This window comes from Diceros bicornis, chromosome 25 (assembly GCF_020826845.1).
Source record: "Diceros bicornis minor isolate mBicDic1 chromosome 25, mDicBic1.mat.cur, whole genome shotgun sequence".
In the NCBI taxonomy this organism is placed as follows: domain Eukaryota; kingdom Metazoa; phylum Chordata; class Mammalia; order Perissodactyla; family Rhinocerotidae; genus Diceros; species Diceros bicornis.
The window spans coordinates 27,805,713-27,833,106 of NC_080764.1; the positions used below are offsets into that span (position 1 = coordinate 27,805,713).

At 41.4% G+C, this 27,394-nt stretch overlaps 1 protein-coding gene across 3 annotated transcripts in view; it reads right to left on the bottom strand.

Annotated features, from left to right (window-relative positions):
• PLXNC1 (plexin C1) overlaps positions 1-27,394 on the bottom strand; it is a 147,237-nt gene that overhangs the window by 62,132 nt on the left and 57,711 nt on the right. For all 3 annotated transcript variants that reach the window (XM_058568651.1, XM_058568650.1, XM_058568649.1), the window contains exons 6-10: positions 19,529-19,676; positions 16,109-16,196; positions 13,908-14,010; positions 13,663-13,767; positions 2,140-2,279 (exon numbers count right to left, since the gene is read on the bottom strand). In XM_058568651.1, the coding sequence (XP_058424634.1) occupies positions 2,140-2,279; positions 13,663-13,767; positions 13,908-14,010; positions 16,109-16,196; positions 19,529-19,676 (584 nt within the window). The remainder of the gene's footprint in view (positions 1-2,139; positions 2,280-13,662; positions 13,768-13,907; positions 14,011-16,108; positions 16,197-19,528; positions 19,677-27,394) is intronic.

The window sequence follows — 27,394 nt, forward strand, 5'->3', positions numbered from 1 at the left end:
ATCCACAGGGCGTGCCCTTGACACTCCGTAGGAGTCAAAGCAAAGCCTTCTACAACATTCCCTGTGTAACCTGCAGCTCCCTCTGTGCACCACGTCTACATGACCCTCTAAAGCACAAATCATTAAGACAGGGTTGCGTCTGAATAATGCTCAGTATAATTATGCTATGTGAGACTCTATTATTACCATCTAAAGGATATGTGCAGGGCCGGCCCCGTGGCTTAGCGGTTAAGTGCGCGCACTCCGCTGCTGACGGCCTGGGTTCGGATCCCAGGCGCGCACCGACGCACCGCTTCTCTGGCTATGCTGAGGCCGCGTCCCACATACAACAACTAGAAGGATGTGCAACCATGACATCCAACTATCTACTGGGGCTTTGGGGGGGAAAAAATAAACAAAGGATATGTGCATGATTATTAACTTTAATGCACATATCCGTTAAGTAGTAATAATATATTCTAGCAATAAGACAAATTCAAAAAACACTTGAATCAGTTTTTGCCTACACTATCTCAGATTTACATTCTAAAGTTTATATTCAGAGCCAGACTCTAGGAGATTCATTGTAAAATGGCTGATGATTAAAATTCAAACCTGTTTATAAATTTTGGAAGGAGAAAGATAGAAATGTGGGTCATTCCACTACGATTTTTGTATTTTTCTCTTTGGAATAATTAGGCATTTAAAAAATACCATATTAAAAGAGTTTGGGATTACGGTGTGAACTCAGATATAGGATTAACTGGGTATTATGTTCACTGCTCATGAACTTGTTGGGTTCACCACACAGATGTGGTTACTGAAATGCTACATGCAGAAAGGTCTCTTAGTCATTTAATTTAATAACTGCGCTATCTCAAGACACATTCAGAATTGAAATGAGAGCACAGAGAGTCAGAAACAGGGTAACGCTCCGAAAAATTACTTATTTTCCAGTGAAGTTGATTGCCTTTCAGTGAACACACAGGTGTCTAACTTCACAGATTTCACTGCACAAAATGAAAGATTTTTGCAATAAGCTATTTAGCCAGGATAAACAACACAAAAATACCTATGTTGCATAGATACAGCCACTAATGTGTGCTTGATAATTCTGGTAAACAGCAGAACAAAGGAAAGTGACTGACGAGCAGCTTTTCCCATCAGGATGACAGACATCCCAAATTTACTGCTAGGAGGGGAAGGGGATGGCAGTTACATGCAGCAAATGAATTAAAACAGAAAATTTAGTAAATAAGTGTGGCAAATTAAAATGATGTACAAATCTGTTGTAGTAGTTAAAAACCAAAACACCACGCTTCAGCAGATTGTCTTCAACGCATTTCCATGATGAGAACTAGCCCAGTATTATATTTCACGTAGACTGTAACATCTTTTACTTCAAATTAGGCCAAACTTATAAAAGCTAACAAGCAGAAAACTCATATCATCTATTGTATTATTATTATTACATCTCTTTGGGGGCGGGTAACATTTGCACAAGGATGTCAGTGAGACACTGAAATTTTTTCTCTCTCAAAATTTCATTGAAAGGATGAGTTAGGGGAAAAGAAGTCATAGAAATAATGATTCTCAAGCAGTACACTGACCAGGTATTTGTGTTGGGGTGTTTTGTTCTTTTTTTTTTCCCCCACTACTAATATATGTCCCATTTAGTTATCATTTGAGGCTGAAAGGAATCCAATAAAGAGAAGACTACAAAGAATAAAACGGATCAGGAAATTTCTTTTTTCAACTTTGGGCAATATATTGGAAGAGGTGTCATATTTTCCCATCAATTCTGAGGCACTCAACTATTTCTCTAAGTGGATCATTTAAAATGATGTTTGCTACTCAAAATGCTTGATTTTGTTAATGAAAACAATTCAAGACCCAAAACAGACAACATCCTGAAGTTATTGTGCACTGAGATTTCAGGCATAACACGGGACAGATTCTCTCACAATTAACTTCAGATGTGTTGTTTACATTATTTCACCTATGGAAATTGTTATATCAAATATGCAGACTAATTAGCCCACTTTGGCACACAGAAATAATTTGACTATATAAAGATTATAATCACAGTGACATAATTTTGGTATAAGTTTTAGCTTTTTACTATATTACCAAGGATAAATTACTAATATTTCAACTTACACATCCTTATCACAAGTACTGGTTCCTTTCAGGATCATTGTGATGTTAGATGCCTTGGTAAAGTTCGCTCCTGTGACTATCACGTTACTTTTCCCTAAGGTGGATATCTTCTTTGGCTCAATGGACTTAATGTAGAAGACCTATTGGAAATAAAAGATTAAAACACAAGATCAAAGCTAAGAAATGGCACTGTTCCAAAAAATCTGTTTATGCGCTACAGTTCGAAAAAACCACTGGGAAATTACAACATTTCGCAAACACAAGCAGACAGTGTTTAATGAAATCAATGAATTCAAGGAAGAGTGCTGAAGATTCATGTCTCTCAACATGCGACAGCATGAGGTCAAACCAATTAGTCTTTGTCTCACAAGACAGTTGTAAATACAGTTGAAGAGTCTGACATTCTGTCTGAAGAGTGAGATATCACTAGAGTCTTAAAAATGCTCACTGCCTTACAGCCTCTGGAGGCTCACAATATAACAAAATGAAGGAAAAGACAAGGAGTCCACCGACCACAGGCCAACCACAGACTCATCATTAAGTTGGAATAAATGTCATTCTGGATAAATTTAATTCCCAAGAAAGCAGTTCCTATTTTGTGTTTGTTTCAGTTAGGCTATTTGCATCAGGGGTATTCTGCAGGAAAAAAACCTTGAGAAATCAACTAGTTTAGTCACCCAATAACAAGTAGTTGGATGCCTAAACCATTATGGCCAACCGTTTCTTCTCCACAGCTTACAGATAGCACCATCTCTTCCTTGGTACCCATCACAAGCTTTATTAGGCCTTTCTTTATCAAGAACGTTTCCCTTGGAATCGCTTCATATCACCTACGTGGCCCATATCATGTAGGCTTATGCAACTTACTTCTCCATTTGCAAAGTCTAACCAAATTCCCCTAAAAAAAAGCCCTTTATTTGAGGGCAAGAATCATTTTCCCTTTCAAAGACAAAACAATCCTGATTTCTTTCACTTTCCTCCTACAGATGCTACCGTCGACCATTTTATTGTTCTTTTGTAGACCCTCTCCAGCCAAGTCTGCATTCTTCTACAATATGGTGACCAAAACAGGATGCAAGATTCTAAAATTCTGGCCAATATAAAGTATGGCAGATATTTAGCATGAGTAAATTTCAAACCCACACTCTTGACATTTGAAAACGACCCCCAGGTCTAGAGACACATAGTCATGTGAAATTTGGCTAAGCCATAGATGCCAAGTATATCCACGTAGAGGATAAGGTCTAGGAGGAAGCCACTTAAGACACTGGGAGAGCCTCAGTCATGTCCAACACCTGCCTACCACCCGCTTCTTGATGCAGCCTAGTATCCTCTGCTCCTTTGTATGTGTAATGCTCATCACGATGGCCTAGCTGGGCTGCTGGGGCTGCCCACCCTGCTGAAAGGAAAGGTTTATCATTCTACTCCTCAGTAAACACAGGCGCTATATGGTAGAGTGGTCACCATCACTCATTATTACTATAGACTGGTTTTGCAGATTGAGGTAAATTCATCGTTAATGTCATCACAGCAATGATGTAATGTGACAGAGAATTGATTTTGGTGGCAGAATTTATTTTAATCACTTAGTAAAGGACTTTAGCCCCGTATTTATAGAATCACGAAGGGCCTGAAAGGGTCACTTTAATTATTCTGTTATACTTGACTGCATTTTATGGAGGAAATTATCTGCAAGAGTGGTACTTGGAATGGCAGGATTAGCAAAGACTTCAAGATAAATCCCTAGCAAATGTCACGTGTGTGCTGAACAGCAAAAGCCTTACTCTTTGCTCTGACACAGCGACAGCTAAGTGAACAAGTATTTATTGAGCACCTAAAGGGTTCCTAGGACAGTGCTAGGCATTGTGGGGGACACACGATCTATGTGTGCACTACATCAGGAATTGGCAAACTACTGGATTTGCCTGTAGCACGCCAAATCCAGTCCATCGCACATCTTCGTATGGCCCATGAAAAATTGTCAAAGGAAGAAGAATATTCCATGACATGTGAAAATACATGAAATTCAAATTTTAGTGTCCACAAATAAAGTGTTTTCGGAACACAGCCATGCCCATTCATTTACGTATTGTCTGTGGCTGCTTTCGCACTACAGTGGCAGAGCTGAGTAGCTGCAACCGAGATCACACGGCTTGCAAAGCCTAAAATATTTACTGTCTGGCTCTTTATAGAACAATTTTGCCGACCCTGCACCAGAGGAGTCCACTGTCTTCCTAGGAGGACAAGATAAACGGTGTGTTTGTTTTGTTTTGCTTTATGTAAACCTCGATGCAGACCCATATTTACATCCCAGTCAACAAGGTTTCTTTCTAGATAGCCCTTCTCGCCTCTTATATTTACACTGTTGATGTCTGCTCAAGCAAAATTTTCAAGCGTGCCAAATAAATGCTGCTTCTCTCATTTCAGTAGAGGATAAAGAGAACCTTATAACTAATGTGCAAAAGACTTTTGAGGGAGTTATATTTTGCTCTTTAAATGGCTCTACAAACACCGTAAGAGGACCCGCCACGTCGCCTTATTAACTTTTTATTTCCCCCTGAGTAGAGACAGCCCTGCTACTTCAAAAGGATTTCATTTAAAACCTTATTGTTTAGAGAAGTTTCCATTGGTTGTCTAGGATGGAATCCAGTCCTGGCCTATCTTGTGAAAGCAGATGCTTCTGGTCTGTTTTCAAAGAGTGTCAGATTAGTTGTCTTTTGTTTGCTGGAAGAACCTCTCCTAATCTTAATGAGTCAAAGAGCTACCGAGAGGACCTCATTAAATAAATGGTGCAGGTATACAAGAAAAAAAGAGAGAGAGAGTAGCTATATGGCTGTACTGCAACAATTCTCATAAATATATTTTCTATTTTTACTGATAAAGATTTTTAAAAATCCAGTACAGACAAGAGGCAAAGAATGATCTCCCCACAAATGTTCCACACACTCAATATTTTAGATCTATTTTTGTATTTTAATTAAGAGTTAATTCACAACCTGGTATGAAGTCATGGGCCCCACAAGCTTACACATAGAAGGGGGTGGTTAATGTGAAACCATCTGGCTTTCTTCAAAGAGACAATTACTTAAAGCCCTACAGTGAGGTTCCTCCCTCATCCTATGTCCAAGGATTTCCACATATCAAATCAAAATACCACTGACTGTAACCCTCACAACCTTGTGCTGTCCAGCAATTAACCTCAGAATAGCCCACTTCCTGTCAGTTACACTTTAAAGACTTAACAGTTATTATTATTTTTTTTTCATGAGGAAGATTAGCCCTGAGCTAACATCCGATGCCAATCCTCCTCTTTTTGCTGAGAAAGATTAGCCCTGGGCTAATATCTGTGCCCATCTTCCTCTACTTTATATGGGACACCGCCACAGCATGGCTTGACAAGAGGTGTGTCGGTCCACGGCCGAGATCCGAACCTGCGAACCCCGGGGCTGATGAAGCGGAGTGGGCGCACTTAACCGCTGCGCCATGGGGCCGGCCCCAAGAGTTATTTTTAAATGGCTGTACAATTGTAAATTATTTAATAAAATACTATGAGCTCTTGTTGCTCACAAGTTTACATCACTCCTTGTTTTGTATAAGAAAGCACATGAGACATGAGAAACTGGTTAATTAGATAATTACAAAATACCCAATTATTTCTATTTTTTTAAAATTAAGTCATTATAAGATATTGGAAATAACACAACTACTAAGAAACAGTTATTTTGGAAAAGGTCTAAGAGGATTACTCCTGACAGTAAGGGTACCCTTTTGTGAAGTCTGACATCAACACAATTCAAATTACCATGACACTAATGGAGAAAATACTGCTATGATTGAAAAGAATATTGGAAAGAGGTACGTTAGGAAAGCTCAGTTTATTAAGACCAAATTGTACTCTATTAATGTGTTAAAAAAAAAAGCTGAATATAGCAAAGTTCTCTGTAGGCCTGGATCTGAATCAACACTCAGTTAAACGTCTCTCAGATTTTCACTCTTGAAATTGGTTCAAACGGGCCTGGATAAAAAGTCACATGGATTCCAAACCAGCTGGAAATCTCAAACCAAAGGACATTAGAGAGATGAAAGGCAGCACAAACTAATTAAAGGGAAGTGTCCTGTAGGGCCCTACAGGGGTGAGTATTTGGTTCAGAATTATTTAACATCTTTATTAATGACTGAGAGGGACAGAAGTAATATATTAATGAAATGTATAAATTGAGAAGAGTGGTAACCAGCAGTGGAGATGGTAAAGTGTAAGAGGTGAGATATGGAAAGAAAATAGCAAAATACAATCCCACCAAAGAAAAATTAGAGAGTTAAATGGAATAAAAAGATTATTCACCTGATGCTCAGCCCCCAGGCAAATGCTCCTTCATGGGGGGCCTAGTACAGGCCCCAGAAAACTTGGGATGTAACTTCCAGCTCGTCCCAAGAACTGCCAAGAGTTAAAATGCCTACTGAGATAGACCTGGAGGCTTCCAGGGAGAAGGTGACAGACTAAGGCCCTGTGCTGAGAGATCAAGGCTCACCTCTCTGACCTGGGGACTCTAGGTGAGGCTGACATGGCCCAGGGTGGGGCCACCAAGGCCACTCCATCAAGTTGTTACTCTGGGTCACTGAACCTTTCAAGTGTGGCTCCTCAGAACTGGACTGGGTGACCAGCACTCTGTGACCAGGGAAGGCAGCTCTTCCCCTCCAATGGAGACTCCCAGTTGCAAATTAAACCCAACCACTCAAAATCCACACCTCTGCCAAGTTTCCACCTCAGCACGAGATTCTTGTTGCTCCACTCCCCTAAGGACCTCAGTTCTCCATCTCAAGGCTTCTCCTACTCTCCCAGTCTTGGAGAAGATGCCAGCCTTACCCCGGTCTGACTCCTTCACTCTGACACACCCCACCTTACCCCCCGCCCCCAAGGCTTCAACGCTAATCCACTCCCCTCACAGCCTGCCCAGGCTGGAGGTCTCTGTCCCACCCCACATCTGTGGCACAGATGAGGCAGGCTTTGCCAGCCTAATGCCAAGAGAAGCCAATATTAGTTTTCTCCCTCCTGGACTGACTTTTATCATCAATATTACATGGTTTAACACTTGTTCAACTGTGGTCACACAGTGTAGAGTAGTGGTTAAAACAGTGGGCTCTAGAGTCAGACCGCTGGGCTCAAATCTCTTGCCTATCATTTACTACCTACTTACCCTCTGCAAGCCAACATTTCTTTGTCTATAAAATGGGGAAAACAAGTCCATTGTTAGGCCTAAATAAAGAGATACTGTGAGCTGAAGATATAGCATAGGCTCAACAAATATTAGCTACCACTATTCAATTTAGTACATTCCAGCATTCTTTTTTGTATCTTTTTTCTGATGTGCGCACTCAATAGCTTCATGAAAATGAATCTTACTTCCTCCAAAATATAAGCTCTACAATGTAAGCTCCATGAGGGTACACATTTTGCCTGCCTGTCTAGCATACGGTAGGTGTTCAGTAAACATATTCTGAAGGAATAAATCAATGAACAGTTGGAAGCGAATCCCACAGCACCTAGCACAATGCTAGGCCCATAGAAGCTACTCAACAAGGTATATATTAAACCAGGTAGGGGCCGGCCCGGTGGCTTAGCGGTTAAGTGCATGCGCTCCGCTACTGGCGGCCCGGGGTTCGGATCCTGGGCGCGCACCGAAGCACCGCTTCTCCGGCCATGCTGAGGCCACGTCCCACATACAGCAACTAGAAGGATGTGCAACTGTGACATACAACTATCTACTTGGGCTTTGGGGAAGAAATAAAGGAGGAGGATTGGCAACAGAGGTTAGCTCAGAGCCAGTCTTCCTCAGCAAAAAGAGGAGGATTAGCACAGATGTTAGCTCAGGGCTGATCTCCCTCAGAAAAAAAATAAATAAATAAAATAAACCAGGTATACATTAAACTTAATATAAAGTTAAGTTTAATCACTTAAAAGTTAAGTCACTTTTAAAAGGCAAGGTCCCTGAGGGGTCAATTTGGATTGCCTATGAGAAATTAAAATGCACATTCAAAAGTGATAGAGGAAGAGAAGAGAAGGTACAAGGAAGAGAAAGAAAGAACAAAATATAAATTCCTTGAGAGCAGGAGCCATGGCTTTGTACGGCGTATTTCTACCCTACAGTGATAAGTACATTGTGAAGAATAACAAACATTAGAACAACATCATATCATAGATCTTCACACTCTTCCTTGAGAACAGGAAAGAGAGGGCAGCCACTGCTTCTGTCCGCAGGTAGAGGCACCAGATTAAGATTGTTAAGAAGAGGAAACGAAGTTAAGGCAGGGCGACAGGGCCACCCAACTCAGAGAGAGACTGGCCTTTGTAGCTGAAAATCCTTCTCATCCAAAGGGCAAGCATCAGTTCTTGAGTTTGTTTCCTTATTTTGGGGATGCGTTTCCCTAATGCGCCCTCGCTGGTAAATGACAGCCCATGCTTTTAGGTCAGAGTGTAGGGACGGGTCATAGGGTCATCAAACAGTGTGAAGGCAACAGGTCCACACTGGGACTGAACCAGGAACCCTATCTCATAAGTACCACATCCTGGATGAGAAAATTCTTACATTAAAAGATAAAATGTCGGGGGCTGGCCCCTTGGCTTAGTGGTTAAGTGCGTGTGCTCTGCTGCTGGCGGCCCGGGTTCGGATCCCGGGCGCACACCGACGCACCACTTCTCCGGCCATGCTGAGGCTGCGTCCCACATACAGCAACTAGAAGGATGTGCAACTATGACATACAACTATCTACTGGGGCTTTGGGGGAAAAAATAAATAGAAAAAAAATAAAAATAAAAATAAAAAGATAAAATGTCGGGGCTGGCCCAGTGGTGGAGTGGTTAAGTTCGCGCGCTCCACTTCGGTTTGTGGGTTTGGATCCCGGGTGCAGACCTACGCACCGCTCATCAAGCCATGCTGTGGCGGTGTCCCAAATACAAAATAGAGGAGGATGGGCACAGATGTTAGCTCAGGGCCACTCTTCCTCAAGCAAAAAGAGGAAGATTGGCAATAGGTGTTAGCTCAGGGCCACTCCTTCTCACCAAAACATAAAACAAATAAATTAATTAAATAAAATAAATCAGAACTATGGACAGATGAGACTGAAAAAAAATATAAGTCTTCAATAGCACTCTATTGCCACCGAAGAACAAAGTCAAAATTCCTAGGCCTGGCGTGTAAGGCCCTATCGATGCAGGCTCTAGGGTCATTTCAACCTTTGTCCCATAATTTCCTTCATCCTCTGCTTCAGCCAAATTGAATTACTGGGGGTCTCCTGTAATGGGTGCCCTGGAATTTTCTAGTGCCCCACTATGCTTCTGCTTATGCTAGTCCCTCTGCCTACAATACCACTCCTCTGTCTCCATGTGTCTGGATGCTTCTCGTCCCTCAAAGGTTGGCTGCAACGCCATCTCTGTCAATCAATCCATCCATCAATCAAAGACTTAACCAACCACACTGATTAAGTGTTTTTAACTGCCAGGCACTGGGCTTAAACCAGGAATGACTAGGACAAGGCCCCAGGCACAGAAAGGCTCTCTGGGTTTGTATACTTTCTGTACTTTCCTTATGTTAGCATTTTCTATCTTGTATTCTTATTTACGTACTCATGTAAAAGATTCTTGAGACTGATTCATTTGTGTCCTCCTCATGGTATCCATGGAGCTCAGTATACTGGAAACTACTAGGTGCTCGACAGACACCTGCGGGAAGAATCAACCCAAGCTCAGCATCACGAAGCTTAAGACTGTATCTGCACCATTCACATCTCGTGTCCCCAGTGCCTGGCACAAAAGCAGCACTCAGTACCACACGTGATGTGGGAAGATGCTCTGAAGAAAGCTCTCCATGGCTTTTCTGCCAGGAAAAGAGTGTGTGGCGCTTTACTCAAGGCCAACACAGGGACCCACACTGGAAACCTGGATCCACATGTTCCACGTGAAAACGAAAGACAGCAGTGTTCCACAGAGCATGAGACATATCTCCCGTGACAAATAATATTCCATTCCTTATCAACCAAAATTGAGATTCTGTTCTGAATCATATCTTTAAAGATAATATTTCAGTATCAACAAAAGGTCTTTCTGCAAACTAAGAAGGGTCATCCACAGAAGCACTGAAGACAAGTTTGGGCTTTTGTTCATTTCAGCCTCTTCCTGCTTTCTTGGTAACCCTGGTTCTTTTAATCACAGTGTCAAAGGTCAAAAGATGCAGGTAGACACAATACAGGAAAACAGGATGCAGTGACTTTATTTTTTTCTTTAAAATAAAAGAAATTTAAAAAGCCATTGCCTGGACCACTACTCAGCAATAAAAAGGAACAAACTACTCATACATAAAAGAACTTGGATGAATTTCCAGAGAATTATGTTGAGTTAAAAAGGCCAAACTCAAAAGGGTACATCTGGATGATTCCATTTATATAAAATTCTTGACATGATGAAATTATAGAAATGGAGAACAGATGGTTACCAGGGGTCAGAGGTGGGGTGTGGGAGGGAGGAAGAAAGTGAGTGTGGCTATACAAGGGCAACCTGAGGGACTCACAAGGTGATAGAGCTGTTCCGTATCTTGACAGTTGTCACTGTCAATATCCTGGTTGCGATACTGTGCTCTAGTTTTGTAGGATGTTACTATTGGAGGAAACTGGGTAAGAGATATATAAAATCTCTCTGTATTATTTTCTTACAACTCCATGTGAATCTACAATTACCTCAAAAAGTTTAATTTTTTCCAAAACCATCTTGAAAAAGAAGAGCAAAGTTGAAGGACTCACACTTTCTGATTTCAAAACTTATTACAAAACTACAGTAATCAAAACAGTGTGCTATGGCTATAAAGACAGACATATAGACCAATGGAATAGAGAGCCCAGAAGTAAATTCTTGCGTATATAATCAAATGATTTTTGACAAGGATGCCAAGACTATTCAATGTGGACGGGACAGTCTTTTTAACAAATGGTGCTGGGAAAACTGGATATCCACATGCAAAAGAATGAAGTTGGACCCTTACCCTACACTATACACAAAAATTAACTCAAAATGGGTCAAAGCCCTAAATCTAAGAGTTAAAACTATAAAATTCTTAGAAGAAAACCTGAGGGAAAAGCTTTAAGACATTGGATTTGGCAATGATTTCTCAAATATGGTACCCAAAGCACAAGCAACAAAAGAAAAAATAGATAAATTGGACTTCATCAAAATTAAAAACTTCTGTGCAAAGGATACAACCAACAGAGTGAAAAGGCAAGCTACAAAATGGGAGAAAATATTTGCAAATCATATATCTGATAAGGGGTTGATATCCAGAATATATACGGAACTCCTACAACTTGACACGAAAAAAATCAAACAGTCTGATTAAAAAACGTGCAAGGACCTGAAGAGACATTTCTCCAAAGAAGATATACAAATGGCCAACGAGCACATGAAAAGATGCTCAATATCACCAGTCATTAGTAAAATGCAAATTAAAACCACAAAGAAACAACAGTAGGATGGCTATTATGAAAAAAACAGAAAATAACAAGTGTTGGCGAGGATGTGGAGAAATTAGAATGCTTGTATACTGTCAGTGGGAATGTAAAATTGTAGCATGCTATGGAAAACAGTATGGCAATTCCTCAAAAAAATTAACAATAGAATTACCACATGATGTAGCAATTCCACTTCTGGATATGTACCCAAAAGAATTAAAAAAGGTCTTGAAGTGGTATTTGTACATCCATGTTTATAGCAGCATTATTCCCAATAACCAAAAGGTGGAAGCAATGCAAGTGTCCATCAACAGACGAAGGGATAAACAAAACGTGGTATATGCATACAATGGAATATTATTCAGCCTTAAAAAGGGAATTCTGGCCCATGCTACAAAATGTATGAACTTTGAGGACATTATGTTAAGTGAAATAAGCCAGTCACAAAAAGACAAATCTTGTATAATTTCACTTATATGAGGTACCTGGAGTACAACCATGTGTTGCTTAACAACGGGGATACATTCTGAGAAATACATCCTTAGGCAATTTTGTTGTTGTACTAATCTTATAGACCACCGTTATATGCGATCCATTGTTGACCCAAAACGTTATGTGGCACATGACTGTAATCAAATTCATAGAGAGAGAAAGTAGAATGCTGATTGCCAGGAGCCGAGTAGAAGGCAAAACGGGGAGTTATTGTTTAATGGGTAGAGTTTCAGTTTTGCAAGATGAAACGTATTCTGGAGATGGATGGTGGTGATGGTTGCACAACAACATGAATGTAATTAACATTACTGAACTGTACACTTAAAAACTGTAAAGATGGTAAATTTCTTGCTATGTGTATTTTACCAAAATTAAAAAAACTGAAACAACAACAAAAGAGAAGTTTAGTTTTTTTTAAAAAGCCACTGCCTCCTTGATCCAAGTTCCTGTTATTCTGCCTCAGTTTTATAAACCAATGGGAAGAGACAAGTGGCCCTTCACTTAATAAAACCTCAAAGACTTTTAAAGTCTGGAGATACTGGCACACCAGGCTTTTCTAATGCCTTTAACTAACTTCATGATCCATTTTGATTCACATTCCCTAGCCTGTTACTTAATTCACCCAAAGTTACTATCAACTTTCCGACAGTGATTAAAAATGCGCTGCTTACTTTTATTGGCCCTTGACCTTAAATAACAGCAAATGGATAAATCGAAGCCACAGATTAGCCATGAAACAGAAAACTGAGCCTTTAAAAAAAAAATGCTGTTTTTAATTTGTCTGCTCCCACTAGACCCCAAAGTTAATGAAAGCAAGAACCTGTCCTTTTTTTTTGGTTTTTCACAGTAGACGCTCAATTAACTTCTGTCCACTGGATGAAGCCCGCACTTCCGTGCTCCCTAAGCACAGCCACCATGTTCTGCCTGGAAATGTTTACACGGTCATGTCCTCTCTTTTCAAACAAGTCGGTTAGTTGAGTTTGGTGATTCACTATGAAGAAAATAAGGAATTTTCAAGGAAATTTCCTGAAAAATTACCACTTTTGAGAGGTAGAGAGAAATGTACATTTATCATATAGAAACAACTCTGTTTTGGTGCTATTCACTACTGGTTAGATCGTCTCTACAAAGTAAAGAAAATCCAAACGAGGTTAGTTTGTATACTTTGCATAGACTCTCCCCGGCATGTTACTCCCAGAAAAGCAATCATGTTACGCAGTCCAAACTGAAATCCCCAGTGCCGTGTGCTATACTTCCTTCTAACTCTCCCGGAGTGAGCCACAAAGTCACCTTTAAAATTTTACTCTTGCTGGAACATCATCATTTTTCATAATTATGGAATTCTAATTTCTTTTATGTGAGTGTGCAGCCTTTGATGTATTGAGCCAATTAAATGAAACTTGGTCAAAAACCAAAGGTAAAAAAGGGAATTTTGGTAGCAAGTAAAAAAGGGAATTTTTAAAAGGAACCCAAAGGAGTGGCTGTTACTGTCACTTAAAGGGGGATTTTTCCATTATCAATACAAAAAGAGGGGCTGACCTGAAAGCCCTGGTTGGTTCTGTCACTCTTAGTCTCCTTGAATCTTCCTCCTCCCGCTGCTGTCTTGGGTGGTGCCCACTTTCCAACAGCAACTTGGCAGAGTGCCTGAAACGAAGAACATTCCTTCAACACCCAAATAACTGGAAAATTCAGAGTTTGAAAAAAACACAAAAGACAGGCTGGGATGGGCGGTCACAAACATTTATTTTTGGTTAAACCTTGTAATACCAAAAATGTCACTTTACCTGGTTTCTGTTGTAATCAGAAGGGTCACAAGCTGTGAAGGGGTGGATACACCTTCTCTCACTTGTACACCAAGCACAGCCAGTTCCAATACATACTGGGCACCTGGCAACACGGAAAACCAGCTTAATTCCTACATTTTTAGGAAAATGTTCATATCCTAGAATTTTCCTCCGTGACATGGCATACAAGCATTTAAAAGAAGAAGAAGAAAAGAAAACCCTGGAGAGGCTGTGATGAGCCCAGGGGAGGGAGGACACTCCTCTGAGGCTGGGGATAGAACACTGACTTTGTGCCCTGCTCTGGGCAGCCCTCGGGGATGATGGACTGTCATCATACCTGCAGAGGTGTTGCCATGGAAACCTGAAGCTGGGGTGACCTGCTGCGCTGGTAGGTAACAGGAACCCATTGAATCTGTTTCTGAATCCAGTTCTTTTTTTTTTTTTCCCCCCAAAGCCCCAGTAGATAGTTGTATGTCATAGTTGTACATCCTTCTAGTTGCTGTATGTGGGACACGGCCTCAGCATGGCCGGAGAAGCGGTACGTTGGTGCGTGCCCGGGATTCCGAACCCGGGCCGCCAGCAGCGGAGCGCACGCACTTAACCGCTAAGCCACGGGGCGGCCCTCTGAATCCAGTTCTGCTGTTTGTCTACCCTCAGGTAAGTCTCACCCTGGAGGCTGATCTCCTCCCCTCCCCCCAGATCAGCACACCCTCACTCACCGCAGCAGTAAGACCGCCAACTGCCTAGAAGATGCGAGACCAAAAGGGTTACCTGGCAAGCAGAGGCAACGGGGTGCCAGTGTTTGCTTTTTAATCGAATTAAGGAAGAACTGTGTCTACTAATCAAATAATCTATCATTCGTGGATAAGAGCGGAGGATGTGAAAAGCACTTATTAGGATAATTGGAGTTAAAGAAGGAACGATAAAAATGGAAATCGAGGTTGGTGTGCAAAAGAAGCCAAGAAAGGCCACAGAAGGTCTCAGCCTGGGGACAGTGAGAGGACACCACTCGTATTTTATGTACTCTTCAAGGAATGCCCAAATGTTCTGAGACTCTGACCTATAGAAACTGCAGTTTCGATGGGAGAAGAAAAGACTCGCTTAAGTGTTTACCTGGCCACCTCAGTGCCCTAGAAGCAGGTTTGTGATTTGCATTCCCATCGCCACCCCTCAGGTGTGATTACCGTACTGAGGGAAGCAGGTGCCCAAGGAAGGGGCACTCGCCTTCTGGGGAGCTGTGGGTCTGAGGTCTGTTTCTTAATTATCTCCCTGCAGCAGCTGGGGCGAGTCACTTCCTCTCCTCTGGCCTCCACAACAGGGCACGGTGTGTGGGGGGGTGCATTATGTTGCAACTCTCTTTGAGCTCTATAATTCTATTTACCTCTCCCCTTTTTTTTCCTATTTTCATGGACTTCTGAGGCTTTCTGTATCAAGTTTGGCTTTTCCCCTCCCTAAATTCATTCTGTTTATTATAAATAACTGAACTCAGTCCCTCTTTCAAAGAGCTGTAGCAGTAAAGCTGAGATCCGGGGGCTCCTGTTCTAATCACTGTAGAGTGGGCTCCCAACTCAGTTTCCAGTTTGAATTCATTTCCCCAGAGAAACAACGGTTCCCAGGCCAGGCCAAAAGAAACCACATTTGGTACTCACATCGTTGGTCAATCATACCACTGAATGAACTACAGAATCACTAATAATACAGCTTCCCATGGTTTCCATGGGAACCTCCACCCCATCCTCCAACTGGAAAATCAGGAATCTGAGACACATATTTCCTCTGTCTTCTCTCTGCTTTAGAAGCAAAGAGTGAGGTGTGGCCCTACCTTAGAGAGGTCAACAGCGCCAAAGGGCGGGGGGGAGGGGGGAAGAATTAACATGTTCTTTCGATGAACGAGACTTCATCTTGTCCTTCTCCTTGAGTATGACTTCCCCTTATCTCATGCTCATATCCTCTCCCAAATTCCCAAAGCCAGGAACACTTAACACAGCTTTGTGCTCCTTAACAGCTCCACCTTACTTATTAGGGCTTGAACGAGCTCGCTTATTAGCTCAGGGGCCTTCCTATCTCCCGTTAGGTCACGCTCCAAAAGGCACTTTGGGAAGTTCTACGCCACAAAAGAGTTCTTCAGGAAATTGAGGAGTAAAGCAAATAAATAAATTAAAACCAATGAGAGAATATTTAAATTTCAAATAAAATCTTACTCTCTTAACGATGAGCAGTTGGTAAAGTTGAATCTTTCTGATAAATGCGAAGAATTGAAGAAGAATGTCACGTCGACGACTAAACCATCTGCAGCAAACGGTGAAAAAGAGTCATTTACCGCAGAGTCCCGCTACCGTCAGGCAGAACTGTAGATGCAACAACTAAATATTTTCGCCTCCTCCTTGGAGCGGGTGGGGGTGTGCCAGCTGTTCGCTAACATTTCAATCAGTATGTGGTTCCTTCCCTGTGGGCCAGTCACGTCAGGCAGCCAGAGTGCACAGCGCAAACCTCCAAACAGACCCAGGCCCACCTCGCATTCCAGGCCTCCCATGGATAATCACTAGGGAGAAGCCATTTTACAGCTCATTTACATCTCATACTCTCCCCAGGATCACTATCTCAGCTTGTAATTGGCCACAGCGTAAGAATAAAACAAGTCACCGAGCAAGAAGTGCCTAGAACATGATAATCAGAATGTTAGAAAGGAAATCCGGCACCTTCAGAAAAACCCGCACTACAAATATTTACCTACCAAACTCTAAAGTGTGGTTCCCATGCGCTGGGATCCACGATCTCCTTGGAGCCAACTGTCGCCAAATCTATGATGAAGGTTTTCTTATTTGCTTTTGAAAACCTACCCATTGATTAGAAAACCCAAAAGAATAAAGTAATAAGAAAGATAAAAACTGTGCGAAATCAGCATTAGAGAAACGTCACATTTCCTGTCTCTCTTGAACTTACGTATTCTATCCAAGGTGATTCCCAGCCCAACTGTCAATCAGAATCAACTGAGATACTGATGAAAATATAGATTCTGGAGCCACACTCCTGACTCAGGAGGCCTGAGGTGGGTCCAGGAATCTGTGGTTTGCACTGCTCCCTATGTGATGACTGTAAACAGCCAGGTCTGGGTGCCACAGCCTGGAGCAGCGCCTTTCAAATCCTGTTGTGCCCAGGGACAAATGGTACTCTGTGATGTCTTCACTGTCACCAATTTTGGTATTAATATCTTATTCCTTTCATGAATTAATGGGGATAGTAGATGATATTTTTCAAATGAAAATGTTTACTTGACAAAATAAGATGTTGGCCTAACTTTGCTGGCACCTCTAATTTTCTTACTGAAATTTTATTAGTGTGTGATTCCAAAAGCCTGAGAATCCTTACTTTAAGGTGGTTCTCACAGCAATAAAATTCATTCTGAAAGCTAGGATGCCACATAAAATTCTGCTCACATAAAGTAGGTCTATGTGAAACGATAATCGTCTGTTCCAGAAACAAGGAGGTTTGGAAGGCTGGCATGACCTCTCAGCAAGAGCATCTGAGCAGACACTGATACATGTTAGAAGAACAAACTCATGAACAGTAAGCAGAGGGACTCCCAGTGAAAATCCATGTCAGTGGAATCTACAAGTGTCCAGTGATAAAGACTCGCAAAAGTCGTACTTTTCTGAGTATCAACTGTGCATAAAACAATATTGGGAAACACCACAAGGAAATGAATATATACGGTCTCTGCTCTGGAAGCATTTACAGTTATTCTGGAAGAGATAAAATAACTTAGGTGAAAAAACACAACAATGACAGCACAGTCAAAGAAACACCTGTGAGTGGTGTGAGCCCCATGTAGCTCACACCAAGCTACCAAGATTGGGGTGCCTGTCAGGGACTCAGAGGGTGCTAGAATGATGGGGACAGTTACAGTAGAATCTGGCACGGCTGTATGGAAGAGGTGAGTTCTCCGCAATGTTTCAAAGCACAAGAGCAACAGGATTTAGTGAAAGGGGTGAGGCCACTCTAGGACAATGGTTTGGCAATGGTTTGGCAATAGCCGTTGGCTGGCTGAGTGCAAGAGGTGGGAAGTGAGCTTGTTTGCCTGCTCAGAATACACAAGGCATGCAGAAAAAAGGGCAGGCTAAAGTTGAGAGCCATTGATGGAGGCTCTAAAAGCAACCAACTGGCTTTACAAGGCACTCTCAAATACTGCAGAAGCATATTTTATAGGTGAGCAAGATCTGCATGTTAATGACCAAAATTAACTAGAAGCATATCATAAAGGCTGCATAGTGTGGACAAAGAACGGAAATCATTTTCCAAGCAATTCAGACCCAAACAGCCACTATGAGCCCAATGGCTGAGAGGCATTTTTTAAGCTCCGGTCTCTGGCCTGGTGCATTCAATTCCCTTTTGAGGGATTTTGGATTGATTAACACCAGCTCTCGCCACGACCCTCAGTTCCATTATGATCTTCACCCATTCTAGGAGGCCTGCACCATGAACTTGGCTTTACTATTAGTCTTTCTCACCCAAAGGGACTCAAGAATCCTCAGTCTGTCCACTGTAACTCCTAATCATCTCTCGGATCCATCCACTTCTCTCCATCCCCATCTGCCTCCAAATACTCCAGCTCTCACCGTCACCCTGACCTAGATCACAGCAACAGCCTCCCTTCTAGCTGATCTTTTAGAACTCCGTCCTTCCCTCCTCCAGCCCATTCTCCACCTGCAGCCATTCATTTATTCATTCATTCATTCGCTCAACAAAAATTTATTGGCTGTAAATGGCTACTTTGTGCCAGACACTTTGTGCCTTCTTTGGGATCCATTTTCTATCACTCTGCTTTCCTCCTGTCCCTACGCCATTCGCCTTAGCCACATAGAACCTCTTTTGGCTCCTCAAGCAAAGCTTTTTCTCTCCTTCTGGCCATCACACCAGTTGGTCTCTGCCTGGAGTACTCTTTCCCCTCTTCTTTGTCTGGCTCAACACCACTCATCCTCCAGGAAGCTTTCCTTGCCCCCTCACCCCCCAGCCCCAGTCCAGTTAGGCTCCCCTTCATGTGCTTCCCATGGTTCACCATGGTCCCCTATTTACACACTGCATTATAATGAGCTGTTTACTTGTCTCTACTCCAAGAGGCTATCAAAACTGTGAGCACGGACCAGGCTAGTCTTTTTTGGTCACTGTATCCCTAGCATCTAGCACAGTGCTGGCACATAGCAGATATTCAATAAATATTTCCCATACAAACGAATGAATGCAATGAACTTAAGTGACAGAACACGAGTTGTTCTATTTTCTCATCTCACCAAGGGCATTCCCAGCTTTTCAGATCTCGGGCTTATCTGAATCATTTCGGTAGGGTCAGCCCAATGGTCTCTGGCTTTACTCACTCTCCTTCCAACTCACCCTCCTCTGTCATTCTCCAGTCACATGTGATAGTGGGGTCCTGAGTCATGGGATGAGGTACGGCAGAGGTGAGTAGGACCGAGGGGAAAGCAGGCGGCAGGGAGAGAGTAAGTCTACAGGGTGGGACCACTTAGATTCCTTGTCATTTAACTTGCTTCCTGGGCAACCTGAACTCAGGAGGTTCTCTTGCCTTCTTTGCTTTCAAATCAAAGCCCAGGACCGAGTCCACTTACCTCTGTAGGTTGGTCTGGTCGGGATGCTACAGGTGCAGGATTCGCCCCGCTGACTTTTACCCCTGCAGAGCTCCCTGCTGGGGTCCAGGTTCTTCACCACACAATCCAAGGGTTTTGGAGAGAAGCTTCCCACCATGGTCACTGTAGTCTGTGTAGGGAAGATGACGACATAAGAACCAAATCACTGTTTCTGCATCATTTCCATCCATCCCAGAGCCTTAAGTGAATTCACCCTTTGACCTGCCATAGAAGGAGAACTTCTCAGACTGCTGATGGAAAGAAAAATGTTTTACGGGCTATTTGATTTGCTCTTTTGTGAATCACACATTCATACCCTTGAACTGTTTTTCTGCTTTGTGTATATTTTTCTTATCAATTTTTAAGAGTTCTCTGTGTAGTATAGATATTAATCCTTATCTGTCATATTACTGACACATATCTTCTCTAATCTACTGTTTGTCTTGCAATTTTGTGTGTGGTATCTTTCACCCTACACAATATGTTTTTATGTAATCAAATACTGGGTTTCTTGTCTGGGTTATAAAGTTCTTCCCAAACTCTAGCTTATAGACAAATACAAAATTGTTCCACCATCTTTATTGTTTTATTTTTTTAAACTTGTATCTTCAATCCATCTGGAAATTATTTTTATATATAGTGTGAGATAAGGGTCCAACTCTATTTTTATTCAGATGGTTAATCTGTTACGTCATAACCATTTACTAAAAAAAATGCTCATTTTCCCATCGAATTAAAATACCACTTTGGTCATATATTAAATTACCATATATCTGGAATCTATTTCTGAACTCTGCACTGTTGCCATTATTTATTGATCTACTTCTATTCCAATGTCATCAAGTTTTTACTACTGTGACTTTAAATATATTTTAACATCAGATAAGGCAAATCTCTCCTTATTTCTTATTTTCATAATTTTCTTAGCATTGCCTAGACATTATTCTTCCATATGAACTTTACGATTATCTTATCCAAATGGGTTGAGGAGACTGTGAGTTTAACCGGAATTGTACTAAACATGTGCATTAATTTTAGGAGATTTTACATCTTTATAATACTAAGGATTCCCATCCAAATACATGATTTTTTTTTCATTTGTTTCTCTTTGGCCCAGGGTTTATTTAAGAGGATGTACCTTGATCTCTCGGGTGTTAAGATACATTTTTCATCTCTTTATTTTTTATTGTTAATGTTATTATAGTTAAAGAAGGTGGCTTGTGAAATCTACTTTTAAAATTAGTTAAGGTTTGGTTTTTGGTTTCTTTGGAATTATACTAAACAAAGAAAAAAACACTAGCAATTATCTACAATTTTAATTTTTTAAAAAGAAGCACAGTGCAAACATCAGGAAGGATTTACGTTATGTCAATTCTGCTTCTCATTCTTTTATTGCAATTAGAAATAATACAATTGCAATTATGGCAAACTTTGTGTTAATATGAAATTAGTTACATGGAAGTTGGTCACCTCAAAAAAACTTTGATTTAATATTGTTTTAATTCTATTATCTACTACAAATTTCACAAAAGTTAGTATAATTTTTTTAAAAGAATCCATTCTCTAAAACATGAGCTACTATGCCAATTATGAAAGGAAAGGAAAGAATTTAGTAAATGCTAACTTAGACAAGTGCAGAATGTCAATTTAGTTGAAAAGTTGAGGTTTTGTTTGTGGTCAAATATATGATCAGATTTGTGTGTGTGTGTGTACACACACAGACACAGAAAGAAAATCTTGAAATTCTCCCCTAATTTCCCCAAATGAATTAAGTAGCCAGTTCTCCGGTTGAAAAGAAAAATTTTTCCAGCACACACACACAAAAATGATAATTATGTGACATAATAGAGGTGTTAGTTGAAGCTATGGTGGTAATCATATGGCTATATATAAATGTATCAAATCAACATGTTGTACATCTTTTTTTTTTTTTAAAGATTTTATTTATTTATTTTTTCCCCCCAAAGCCCCAGTAGATAGTTGTATGTCATAGCTGCACATCCTTCCAGTTGCTGTATGTGGGACGCGGCCCCAGCACAGCCGGAGAAGCGGTGCGCGCCCGGGATCCGAACCCGGGCTGCCAGCAGCGGAGCGCATGCACTTAACCGCTAAGCCACGGGGCCGGCCCAACATGTTGTACATCTTAAACTTACACACTGTTATATGTCGATTATATTTCAATTTAAAAAAAAAGAAAATGAAGATTAGCAAAAAAAGAAAAAGAAAAAGATTTTAAAGGAATTAATATGCAAAGGTGGACCCCTTTTGTATCAGATGCATGAAGGGGATCTGGTGGGAAGTTGGGCTAACCATTAGGAAGCTGGGAGCAGAGGAAGTGGTAACCCTATCACCTACGATGAAGAGCTATGGTCCCAGACAAGCTGGGAGGTGTCTATCTGCTGTTATACTTCTGACCTCTGCCCAGACTTTCTGCAAGGCCAGCTAAGACTCTGCTGTCTCTCATCCTCTAATAAGCTTGCTAAGTCTATTCTAGCCCTGTGATCATCTCCACTTTTCCATTTTCAAAAAAACTCTTTCTCTGGGTCATAGAATCATGCTGGAGAAGGCAAGTTCTTATAGTTCAACTTCAACTGGACTGAAGTCCAACCATCTCTATGGGACATGAGCATAGTAACGAACCCCAAACCATTCCTGCTAGCTCATCTTCAATAAAGGGCTGAACTCTCATTCATGCTGCCTTCTACAACCCAGCATTTATATCTACACTGTTAACATCACATATTATCCTGTATATGTCTTAAATTTATTTCATCACTCAAATGTAACAAAAGTATCAGAAAGTTTTTCTAAATCCTATTTTCACCAACTGTTTTAAATTTTCCACATTTCCTTCTAGTTCTCACATACATGGTTTTTATATAACTGTAATCGTTGTCTTAATTTATTCCATAAATATTTATCAAGCACTTAACATGTGCCAAGTACTGCACAGGTATTGAATACTTTAGTGAACCAAACAACTACAGTCCTTACCCTCAAAGAGCTTGCAGTCTAGTAGAAGTATGGAAAAGAACACTAGACTAAAACTGGAGGGCCATCCAGTATTAAGAGATCATTAAGAGATGATAGAAGTTGGCCGGCCCTGCGGCTTGGTGGTTAAGTGCGCGAGCTGCGATGCTGGCGGCCCGAGTTCGGATCCCGGGTGCGCATCGAGGCACCACTTCTCCATCCATCCTGAGGCCGAGTCCCACATACAGCAACTAGAAGGGTGTGCAGCTATGACATACAACTATCTACTGGGGCTTTGGGGGGAAAAAATAAAATAAATAAAATTAAAAAAAAAAAAAAAGAGATGATAGAAGCTTGGGCTAGGATGGTACAGTGAAATGGAAAGAAGTGACAAATTCAAGATATCCTTTAGAGGTAGCCTGGGGCAGGATTGGAAGTGGGGCACGTGCATATGGAAGATTTTGGTGAGCAAATGGATGGATGGAGGTACCATATACTGCAATGGGGCACACTGAGGGAGAGGCAGACTTTGGGTGGAAAAGTCAAGACTTCAGTTTTGGATGTGATTAGTTCAAGATACTTGTGTGATAATTAGGAGGATACGAGCCTGGAGCTCAGAGGAGCAATCTAGGCTGGAGATAAGGGAGACATGAACATATAGAAGGTATATAAAGCCCTGAGAGTGGATAAAATTGTCTTTGGACAAAGTATAGAGTCACAAGAGAGGAAGAGCCAAAACTGGGCCTGAAACAACTCCAGTCAGGGAGAGAAGGAGCCAGCAAGGGAGGCTGGGGCATGGCCAAAGAGAAGGAAGAGAACACGCAGAAGGTGCGCCATGGAAGGCAATGCAAGAGAGAATTTAAAGAACGCAGCCAATAGGCCCAGCAAGATGAGGACTTACGGTATCTGCTGGAATGGCTACATGGAGTTCACTAGTGACTTTAGCAAGAGCAGTTTCAGGGGAACAGTGGGACAGAAAAAGTTGGAGTTGATCTGAAAATAGCAGACACCAAGTTGTGTTCAAGTGTAGTGGAAGAAGAGGGTAGCCAGGGAGTTGAAGGTATTTTTACATGACTTTGGGTTCCAGGAGAGTATGGTTAAAAAGCTGAAGGCTTGGCTTAATAAACCCAACATGGGAATCCTCACCAGGTTGATAGCTCTTTCTTGAACTAAGCTGGATAAAGAGGGAATGAAGACACAAAGGGTCAGATGAGAGAAAGTTTGAATGTCAATTAGCTGGCAATGTTCTTGGGGCCAAAGAACTTCTTGCTGTATAACATTCTATCAGGTCAATAGACCTTATTTTACTTAAACATTCCTCTTAATGCCAAGCAGTTTGGCTATTTCTAGGTTTCTAATTCTATAAACGCTACTGCAACAGCATCTGCATGCTCATGGTTTTTCTTCTTTCAAGTTACTTCTTCAGAATTCCAAGTCTGAAATTAGTGTTTTAAATAGAACGAATATATTTATGACTTTTGAAACATATCGCCAAATTGCTTCCCAAAAAGGTTATGTTAATTGGCATGGCCAACACTAGATGTGAGCATATCTTATTATCACTTTAATTTGTATTTATTTGAACCGGTGAAGCTGAACATGTTTCCATATCTGTATCTGACTCTCTAAACCTCCTCTCGTGCGAATATACGCTTTTGCCCACTTACTTTGTGGTGTTTTGATGTTTTTCTTTTCAATTTCTCCTAGCTTTAATATCTTGCAATTAATATTTTGCCTGTTGTAAATGTTCTCCTGAGGTAAGTGCTTTAGTTATCTTTTATTTTTTGTTGTACAGATTTTTTTAAAGGATATGAATATTTTTCTTTTATTACATACTAGCTTCAGAGCTAAGAAAATTGTACTTCCGAATTATCTGATGCTCAACTCTATTTTCTGTTAGCTTTTTACATGAATTTCTTAATTAGCCTAAAATTTCTTTTATATTTAATGTATAATATGAATTAAATTGTGTCCATATTGTAAGCCAGTTATTTTAACATCTTTTATGAAATAATTTTCTCTTATTTTATATCTGATCTCTAAAATTTTTACATCTATTTCTGAGCTTTGTACTCTATTCCATGAATCTATATTCCTATTTTTAAACCAGAATCATGGGCTGAATTATTGTCACTATATATATGTGTACAATCATTCCTATTTTTAAACCAGAATCATGGGCTGAATTATTGCCACTATATATATGTGTACAATCACATGGAAATGGTCTTGCTTACATAATTTTCTTTTTCCAAAATATACTTTGGATAGTCTTCACCACTTCATATTATTCCAGATGAATTTTATATTAATTTTAAAACAAAGCCTACTCAAATTTTCACTGGGATTACATGAATCCAGAAAAGGGATTGCAGAAGAAGTGACATTTTGTGTGTGTGTGTGTGTGTGTGTGTGTGTGTGTGTGTAAATGAGAGTTTATTGACAAAGACAGAAGGTCAAGCTTCCCCCAACCCCCTCCCTCCCCAAGAACAGATCCCAACAACAAAAGAATGTTAAGCATTCTGAGGGCAACATTTACCCTTCCCCATCCCCATTCCTCTCCAGAGTCCCAAGCTTCACAACACAGACTCACGGCACAGGCTCCGGCGAGGACAGACACTCAGGGAATCGCTGACCAGCAAAAGAGTTCTGGGTGTGTGTGCACTTCCCTTGCCCTTTGTATGACACCAGCTCAGGTTACAAAGACATACTGAGGCAGAGGAGAGGGGAACGAACGAACGGCAATCTCCACTCCGTTCCCCCAACTTGGCCAAGCTTGAAATGGGTCAAAACGAAAGCTGTGGTGGAGGCAGCAGGTACAGTCTCTTCGGGAGATAGGTCCTTTTCCATGGAGCAGAATCCCTCCCTGACTGCTCAGGGGCACAATGGGGAGGCAGCCTTCCCGAGGAGAGAAGAGTTCTCGGATTGGCTCAGTCAGGTCAGCTGGGAACAGCAGCCGTTACCCATCACTGCTGGGGAGGCTGACAGAAGCCTAGTTTCAGGGGCAGAGGGACATATCCTGGTACAAAACTGTGTTGTCTGCTTACCCTGACACACACTCTTCCTTCTGGAACTACAGTGTGCTTTGAGATGAGAACACCGTATTTGTAGCGTGAACCTTCTTCACTGCTTGTATCCAACTGACTCCATGAATGATTTCCCAACAAGGAAACTTGATCAACCTGATTTCCCACCTCACATCCACCAACCTCCCCACCTCCCATGCATAATCCTGTGCTACTTCCTATTCTCCACGTGCCTGAGGGGTGGTGAGCTCAGGACAGAGTTCCTTTCTCCCATCTCAGTAATTCTCTTGCAGATTCTCAAGGTTTAAGAAACTGCTTTGGGGAATCCACTCCCCCAAGCTTTGCAAATGGTATGAATCAGGGTCATTTCGGACATGACAGGGCTGGGGGTAGTTCCTGCTCTTGTTTTCCATGATTTCTCCTCTTGGACTCACTCTTAGGTCTGAGTCCAACATGAGGCCTTTGGACCCCAAAATGCCTCTGATATGAGCAGGGGCATGTGAGAAGCAGTCTTGGTCATGGACCCTCAATACTGGGTGCCAGGCAGCACAAGTGCCCACAGATGAAACCTTGAGAACAGTGCTAATAGGTTAGTGTTTTGGGCAGGAAGATTCTTTGACAAATCACACCAATGTGTAAAGGAAGGGAATTTCACATCTCCCAGTCTTTTAGAGATGACAAGAACTGCTTGACTCTCTGCGACGATCTCAATTGCCTTGGAGCCTAAGTAACATGAGTAAAGAGCAGATCAGAGAGCTGAAGGTATAAAGGGACTCTGTGCCATCTCTAAGCTCACTTCATCTCTGCAGTCACCCTGCTGGCCTCAAGCTCCAGGAGCAATTGGGGAAACATGAGCCATTCCTTCATTCTGGCATCTGGATTTCTTCAAGTAACTGAAAACCTACTCTGCTCCCACCTGATGCCAATGAATGGAGCGCCCAAATCAGTATGGACGGTGAGAAGAGCTACAGAGAAGCAGGCATAGAAAAGACAAGAGAAAAGTATCGAGGAAAAGAAAATTAACGAGACACTCCTGCAGTGAAAAAGAAGTGACATTTTTATGATACCTTCCCACCAAGAAACGTAATATGTGTCTGGATATATTCAAGGTGTTTTTTGCGGGCCGGCCCTGTGGCTTAGCGGTTAAGTACGCGCACTCCGCTACTGGCGGCACGGGTTCGGATCCCGGGCGCGCACCGACGCACCGCTTCTCCGGCCATGCTGAGGCGGCGTCACATATACAGCAACTAGAAGGATGTGCAGCTATGACATACAACCATCTACTGGGGCTTTGGGGGAAAAAAAAGGAGGAGGACTGGCAATAGATGTTAGCTCTGAGCCGGTCTTCCTCAGCAAAAAGAGGAGGATTAGCACGGATGTTAGCTCAGGGCTGATCTTCCTCAAAAAAAAAAAAAGATGTTTTTTCGCATCTTCTAAGAAAATACCTTGTGTGTTTCTGTTTTTCTTTTTATTTATGCTTATGTTTTTAATTGATAAACTTTCCCTATCATGAATTATAGACAGCCTCAATAGACCACTGCCCCACTAACCACTATTAGAAAGAATTGCTTAAGACAAGCTGTTGCATAGCCAAAATTACTATTTTGGGTAGCTGGTTTCAATATGCATCTCTTAGTAGAAATGATTTTAAAATATAGCTTATATACCTCACTCTTCGAGTTTATGCCTAAGTGTTCCTGTTGTTTTTAATGAATGGGATCTTTTGTTAATGTATGTTAACAGTTTGTCCTATCGCACATGTAGTAAGGTTATTGATATTTGAATGTTTACTGAACATTTAGCACTTCATTTTACTTTTATTAATTTGAAGTTTTAAAAGCTAATATACTTA